General features: G+C 42.3%; 1 protein-coding gene across 1 annotated transcript in view; it reads left to right on the top strand.

The window, feature by feature from the left end:
- TTC7A (tetratricopeptide repeat domain 7A) overlaps positions 1-8,360 on the top strand; it is a 174,177-nt gene that overhangs the window by 60,315 nt on the left and 105,502 nt on the right. The window contains exon 11 of the mRNA XM_010004957.1: positions 5,630-5,747. Coding sequence (XP_010003259.1) covers positions 5,630-5,747 — 118 coding nt within the window. The remainder of the gene's footprint in view (positions 1-5,629; positions 5,748-8,360) is intronic.

Raw genomic sequence — 8,360 nt, 5'->3', positions numbered from 1 at the left:
GTGGGGGGGGGGGGGGGGGGGGTGGTGTTTGCAGGATGAAGATTTAGAGCTGCATGTTTCTGAGGTAACAGGTTGTCATTCATTACTTTCACAGTAATCCAAGAGGTCTTCTCTCTCCTCCTGTCCGTTCTTGACCCTGTCACTATAGATAATAAATGCTGTGCATGTGCTTGTACCCAGTCACCTAGGAGCCCTGAAGTGGCATGGAAGTGCTTATGTTGTTCTGCAGTGTGAACACTATTGAAAGAACAAATCTAGTCTCATTATTGGAGCTATTCTGCCTGCTGAGCAGGTGGTCTAGAGGGCTGACATCACTAGGTCAAGAGACTTCTGAGAAAGCAGTGAATGGGAAGGAGCTACAAGAGGTGTCTGCCATCTTTTAAGACACTCGTATTTACCTCACAGCTACTGTTATTGGGGAAACCCCAAGGGTTTTAGACACAAAAATGACCAAGAGTTTTGCCTTCTAGACACCTCCCTGTGAACACACCACTCTTGCTAGGGTCGAGGAGAGGCCCAAATTTTCCTACATGGTGGGGCTGAGTTTATATGAAGAGTGAGTTGTGGTCTTAGCGCTGACGACACATGCAGAAAAAGCTGACCAGACAGTAGTAGAAAACACAGGATTTTTTTCCTGATATAGGTAACGTGATTAATTTTGTATGCTGTAAACAGCTGTGGGACAAAACTTTTCCCTTACTACACCTTATTGGCCACTTTTTTCCTACACATCTTTTTTTCTCTTCTCATTCTCTTTTCCCAATATGTAATTTTTTTTCTCATTCTCTTTTCCCAATACTTATTTTTTTTCTCCTCTTTGAATTAGTCTCTATACCCACAACCCAGTATAATGAAAATTATTAGAAGAGATCAATCCAGCTAATTAATGTCATGCATAATTTTGTGTAGATACTATTTCTGTAGAATTTGAGACTCTGATGTGCTTGAGTATCACTCAGTCTCACTGCTGTCTAAACTCCCCTGCTTCACTAACCTTGTCTGCTGTTCTAAGTCCAGTGTCACTTGATGTGTTTCCTGCCTCCTCCCTTGTGCACTCCTCTTTTTCTGTGCAGTAAGTTGCCATTTCCATGCTGCTGTACATGATCAGTTTGCTTGTCCTCAATTGTAAATTCATGCTGATGAGAACTGTAACTCTCACTTACAGTCCTGAAGGGTGTTGATTCAGTGAGGTAGGGCTTGAGCTTTTTCTAAAAACAAGCTGGGTGGCAGTTGGGAGCCAGCTGGGTGGCCATAAGCCAGAGGACAGCACCTGCTGTTCCCTACTCCCTTGTCAGTATGTCCCTGGGCTTGACTCAAGCACACTCCAAAACCTGCAGTCAAATAACAGGGGTGGCTGGAACGGCCACTCTTGTTTCAGGGAAAACATCCCTCAGGGTTACAAAGCTAACAACTGTTCCTTTTCCATCAGAGATGATGGAGGGAGTGGAAGGGGACAAAACCCCTCAACTCCATGGTATTACAATCTTATCAATGTCAGTTCACAGTTTGGCAGCCTGTCTCTCTCCAGGTGCCAGGTGTGTGCTTGTTTATGGTGTAGTGGAGAGGTGGCTTAGCTAGTGCTTCCAGGTGCCTCCCAACAATTTATACAGCAGTTCCTTTTAGATTGTTTTTCCTCCACACCTGCTCCTGAGCTTTCTTCCATGGAGGTCTTGGAGGCAGAGAACCTCTCCTTGCAGCCTGTGGTGCTGCCCTTCTCTCCACCAGCTCTTCAGTGCAAAGTATGCAGAAGAATAGAGGAAAGGTAAGAGTCAAATCAGAGGTATATCTGTGTGGCTTTGAGACTTTATTTTTCACTTGCTTCTGAAAGAATAGCAAGTTATTATTTTAAGGAAACTGAATTCAAGCACTCTCAATGCCCAAAGAAATATCTTTTCTGTGGTGGTGGGAGCTGGCATGCTTGAGCTTTTTCTAAAAACAAGCTGGGTGGCAGTTGGGAGCCAGCTGGGTGGCCATAAGCCAGAGGACAGCACCTGCTGTTCCCTACTCCCTTGTCAGTATGTCCCTGGGCTTGACTCAAGCACACTCCAAAACCTGCAGTCAAATAACAGGGGTGGCTGGAACGGCCACTCTTGTTTCAGGGAAAACATCCCTCAGGGTTACAAAGCTAACAACTGTTCCTTTTCCATCAGAGATGATGGAGGGAGTGGAAGGGGACAAAACCCCTCAACTCCATGGTATTACAATCTTATCAGTGTCAGTTCACAGTTTGGCAGCCTGTCTCTCTCCAGGTGCCAGGTGTGTGCTTGTTTATGGTGTAGTGGAGAGGTGGCTTAGCTAGTGCTTCCAGGTGCCTCCCAACAATTTATACAGCAGTTCCTTTTAGATTGTTTTTCCTCCACACCTGCTCCTGAGCTTTCTTCCATGGAGGTCTTGGAGGCAGAGAACCTCTCCTTGCAGCCTGTGGTGCTGCCCTTCTCTCCACCAGCTCTTCAGTGCAAAGTATGCAGAAGAATAGAGGTATATCTGTGTGGCTTTGAGACTTTATTTTTCACTTGCTTCTGAAAGAATAGCAAGTTATTATTTTAAGGAAACTGAATTCAAGCACTCTCAATGCCCAAAGAAATATCTTTTCTGTGGTGGTGGGAGCTGGCATGGCTAGTGACCAGGGAGCTGGCATGTCTAGTGACCAGGTAATAGCAGTATGTTTTACATTTCCTCATCAAAGCTGATGCTGTGCCATGCCCACTGTGAGGGAGGACATGTGGCCTCCTGTGGCTTAGAGCTTACTAGCAAGGGCCTGTAAGTTGCAACCGGAAGTTTTGCTCTACATTCCTTGCCTTTTCAGTGCAGTGTTGTGTCACCTTAACATTCGAGTTCTCCTCTGAAGTGAAAGAACCATTTAATTTCCTTTTATATTGATGCTGGTCCCTGGCAATGCACTTAAGAGTGGGAATAGACATCTTCATTCTCCTGATAAGCTTTCTGCCACTTAGCTGACTTCTGTGGACCACAAGCTCACAGCTTCTCGGAGTCCCACAGGATGAGACTTCACATACCCAGTACCACACAGGGGGAGGAGAAAGGGGAAGCAGCTCCTGCTGCCTCGGGTCATGTGGCAGCCTGCAGGAGCTGCGGGCAGCTGGGAATGGCTTGTATCCAGTGGGAATCACTACAGCACAGAGTGGAGACATCTTAAATGCTTTAGGACCCCCATGGACACAGCTTTAGTGGCAGATCACAGCTCAGACTTGCTACTGGTCCCTCCCTTGGGTGTATGGAGAGGGTGTACTTGCAGACTACAATCCAGTAAGAGAAGTTTACATGGGAGAGTTGAAACCTCACAGTGGGTGATGGGAGTAAAAGGTTAGGCTTTTTACACTTGCCCTGAATGAAGAGCAGGAGAATGGGAGAAAAGGGGGCAGATGGCACCCACAGCAGGGCTGGCACGGGAAGAGGCTAAGTGCTGTAAGGAGAAGTAAATGCACTCATAAACAAAACAAGCTGTGCTGGAGTTTGCAAAGCTACTTATTTTCAAAGCAGCCTTCAGCTGACCGTTTGCATTCAGAAGAATTTTTGTGGCTGGTGAGAGTGCCTTTACTGTTCACATGAATAAATGTTTACAAGAATGTTTGTGCTAGAAGTGCTCTTTTAGCCATTCTGTAAAGTTATGTTTTTAATTATTCATATGATAGATTAATCTGACACTCACAGGTGGCCCTGGATAACTGGGAGGCAAGAAAGCTGAATGGTGTGCCGCTGCTTTATGCTACATAGGCCATCAGAGACTTGAAACACCATCAGATGACCATTCAAAGAAACTGGAGCAAAATCCCTCCCATTTTAAATGTCTCCATTTCAACTCCAAACCTTTCATATGATCTCTTTTTTCATACACTCTACACACCCCTAGTCTTGTTCACTAGTCATTAGAATTATTTGTATTGCTCTTTTCTTCATCTAATGGAGACTTCTTGGACAAGTGTGTGTGGGGAGAAGAGGAGAAACAGTGAAGAAAGAGAGTGGGAATTATAGCCACTTATGGTGGCAAAAGAGGTGCATAATTTATTTTCTGGCTGCAGAGCTTTCATGTCTTACATAAAAGTTCCTGAGAGCTGAAGAACTCAGTTATTGTTTCAGGGGGAAGATTTTTTTGTTGTTGGGCTATTTTTATTTTTTTTTTCTGTGTGGCAAGTCATGGGACATTTTCTTCTTCCATTGTCCTAGGCTCTGCTCCAGAACACACTGCAGTATGTGGCAGAGAAGTCAGTAGAGCTACTGACTACTAGGATTAAGACATCTCCTGTAGCAAACCTTAATCCTTCTGATGGGATAAGAGTTTAAAGGGTCTCATCTGAGCATCATTGAAGTCAGTGCAACTATTTCTAGTGTTTTCAGCAGACTTTAGATTATACTGTTGAAGACAGTCCTTGCAGTTTAGTCAGTAGCCCCAGGTATGCCCCAAGGGCATATTCCTGTTTCAATTAGTAGTTTCCAGATTCATAGTTGACTAGACAATCAGCAAGACTGTAATGCTTTCATAGTATTTTCAGGGAAGAGTTTGATGATAAAAATACACTGGTCATTGGGCTGGCTGACCTGAGATTTCAGAAATTTGGGAACTGTTGGTCTACATCTGGTTTGAATTGTATGGCCTTAAGGAGCTGTACAAGTGAGAAAAAGACCCAAGCAGTGGAGATTGCTTCTTCACTCATTTTTCAGCCTTTCTTCATGCTTTCTTTAATGGTAATTTTTTCCTTAAGTATGATATCATCTAATACCAAGGACTCCCTTGTTTATGAAACTGTTGGTTAATGTTTTAACCTGTATGTCTTCAAGTGATGTAACAAGGAAGTCCGTTGACAGGACACTACCTCAAGTCAGGTTTCTTAGGTAGCATATTAACAGATCACTGTAGAAGGGCAGTTTCTGGTCTGCTGGTATGCTTTGATTCCCATTCATTACAGGTGACTTCTTTTAGATGTTAAGGAACATTAAGCTGCTGAAGCCTGACAAAGCTGAGTATTAAAGGAGTGCATTTCCATTACATCTGCAGTACTTGCATCTAAAACAGTTGGATTTTAAACAAAATTTCCTTAAAATTCAACAACCCCATCCCAGAAAATCAGTTTTAATGTAATAAAAGTTTCTTGTGGCAGCAGAATTTCAAGCAGTGCTGAACTCAACTTGCAGTGAAGTACCTTCTTGGTTTACTCTTCTAACATTTTAAAAGGAAGTAAAATTTGCTAAGGTTTAAAAACATTGTACAGCAAAACTAGATGGCCTCCCTTTGAAGGCAGAAACTTGTTAGACCTTTCAATGTACTGCTAGAATAGTATATAAGCAGTCAGTTGGTCCAAACTTTGTATTTAAGGTTTCATGATTGAAGCATGTCCAAAGGGAATTATAAAAATTAGGTTGTGTCCTTCATTAACCATAAACATCTGGAAATAGTTTAGGATGGATGCTTAAAAAAAAGCCCAAACTTTTCTCAAAACAGTACCATGTGCATCAAGGTCTGCTAATCTGACCTTCTGCATTTTCCTTTCTGCACTGTTTACTGTGATCACTGAATGGCTCTCAGAACACTTACAGGTAAGTTTAATGGGATCATCTTACTGAAGCAAGTATAGAGGACATGTGTGTAAGTCTCAGCCTGTCTCTTTTGCAGCTGGAAGAAGGAGAAAGCTTTGCTAAAATGGTGATAGACCTGGGTGAGGATGCTGGAGAGTTCCTAGCAAAGGGTTACCTGGCACTGGGCCTGACATACAGTCTTCAAGCTACTGATGGTGAGTTACCCTGTTTGTCAAGTATGTTGTACAGAAAACATCTGTGCGGTCTTCAGTGCAAGCAATGGATATTTGTTAGAAGCTCTGGTTTTGATGCTCACTGGACACAGAAAACAATCAGATTGCAAGACAAATGGAGACTGTTCACTTGCTCAGAGAACTGTCTTCTATGGTAATAAAAGTGAAGTTTTTAGGTAAAGGAAGAAATGCAAATAATTACTTAGGAGGTGATACTCTGTAGCCAACAATGCTGGGGGGGCTTTACTTGGATATTTTTAATTCGTTTCTTTTGCTTATTTATACAACAAAAAGTCAGATTTTCCATCTATTTTCATATTTTTGTCACCCACTCATAAATCATATAAAGAAATACAGTCCAAGAACTGGAGTCAGAAATGCCTGACTTCAGTTCCTGGCGTGATACTGATTCCCCACAGAGATTCAGCCTCTCTGATGTCGTTTCTTTCTCTGCTTAGAAGTAAACAGGATAAAAATATCTACCTCACTGGTACGTGTGAATGTTGACTAGACACAGACCACTGAGCGCAAGAAGTTGGGGTTTTTTTATGCTACTTGCTTGGGTTTTAAATGACTGGACAATGGGCTCCAGCAGATTTGGTGCGCGGTAGCAAGAAGGGCTTGAAGTCCCAGTGTTTGAGAGGGTTCTAGCTCTGACCTTCATCAAGCTGACAGGTGGGAAGTCTTTGTTTCTTCTAACATAGGTAGAAATCTTTCTAACATCTGGATAATGGCTGAGCTAGTGTGTTTCCTAATCAGCCTGGCAGTCCTGCCCACATGCAGGCTATGGCTTTTGTGTCAGATGGGTCCCATTGAAATGAACCAACTTCCTCCAGCAAATGAGCCTGAAACAAAGCTAAAATGATTGCATGGTGTCATGGAGGTATGATATGGGTTACACCAGAATTCAGTAAGGCATGTGTATGAGGAGATGGCTTGTGCTCTTCAGTAGTGGAAGTAGTGCTAGACAGACATACTTGATAGCTGTTCTGAGAACTCCTTTCCAACATGGAGTCTAACAGGCACTGTAGCTCTCTTTCTCTGAATTCTGAATTTGGAATTTCTCTGCCTCAGAATAGTTCCCCCTAGAAAGTTCATGTCAAGCAAATTAATGTCCTTCTTAGTCTGAGCTTTCACCTATATATATGTATTTACATTTCAATATACACTGAGTTTGCTTAACAGCCTAGCTTTTTAGGCATTTTTCCTAGATTTTTTTAAGCTGTCCCTAAAGCTATACAAGATCCCAGAGACCCTTTTCAGAGATAGAAGATTGTCTGTTAGCCCATAACAAGCTATTTGTTATGGAAAGAAGGTGGTTTCTAAAGAGCAGGATGGTGTTGTAGAGGCATGTTCTGTAGTCTGACCTTAAACATAATCTGGTGCAGCAAAATGTGAGTTGGAAACTTCTTCTGGAAGTGAAGTCATCTCTTGAGTTTTCAAGAGATTAGTTCAGATGCTGCAATAGGTGTCCCTTTTAATGTAAAAGAAACAAGTCTTCATAACAACTGCTTTGGGTTTTTTTTCAGTTTAGCATCTGATTTATATTGTGAAACAGTGGAATATCTTCCTTCTGCTCATATCTGTAGCCTTTAAGTCAGTAGGGACAGGCACTCAGTTATTTGGGGGAAATCTGAAGAGTATCCATCTTTCAGTTTGTATTTTAATGAAATAGATAAAGTCCTTCAAAAGCATACTTATGATAATCATGAATATGGAGCACCATTTCAATAGAAAATGTCAAATTTGCACTAATGAGACATTTTTCAGTAGCATCATTTAAAAATAGCTTTTCATAACGAGAAAGCAAGAGGAAAGCATACTGAAAGGAAGAGAGCAATTCTCCTATAGAATCCTGCCTAATACTGTCCATTTTGTTTATCATTGTGTCTATACCAGTTCATAGTAACATATGCAGACACATAGTCAAGCATCTGTGAGTAGATATGACTTCTGTAACTTTCCACTGGAGCTGACTTCAGTGACTCAGCATTTCAATGGTAGCTACGTGTGAAGGGTCTAGAGAACAAGTCCTGTGAGGAGAGGCTGAGGCAACTGGGATTACTTAGTTTGGAGGAAGCTGATGGGAGACCTTGTTGCTCTCTACAACTACCTGAAAGAGGCTGTAGTGTTGGCCTCTTCTCCCAAGTGAATAATGATAGGACCAGAGCAAATGGCCTCAAGTTGCCCCAGGGGAAGTTTAGACCGGATATTAGGCAGAATTTCTATACTGAAAGAATGGTCAGGCACTGGAATGGGCTGCCCAGGGAGGTGGTGGAGTCATTCATCATCCCTGGAGGTATTAAAAAAGCTTGTAGATGTGGCACTTCAGTACATGTTGTAGTGGGCATGGTGGGTTTTTTCTGGGTTGGCAGTTGGACTCTGTGTTCTTAGAGATCTTCTCCAACCATGACAATTCTGTGTTCTGTGTTTCAGAGATGTTTGACCAATTGCCTTATAAAGCTTACAGCACTATATCAAGATGCCTTCCATCCAGTGTTTGCCTTTCTTATTTAATAATTTCTTTTCTGTATTTTTTTTTTCTCCTGTGTTACCAAATCACTGAGAAGTTGTATTAAAGCCTTTCCTTTGTGA

This window comes from Chaetura pelagica, unplaced genomic scaffold, assembly GCF_000747805.2.
Source record: "Chaetura pelagica isolate M959 unplaced genomic scaffold, ChaPel_1.0 scaffold13, whole genome shotgun sequence".
NCBI classification, from domain to species: domain Eukaryota; kingdom Metazoa; phylum Chordata; class Aves; order Apodiformes; family Apodidae; genus Chaetura; species Chaetura pelagica.
The sequence above is the reverse complement of the archived record's forward strand: the minus strand, read 5'-3'. Positions and strand labels throughout refer to the sequence as shown.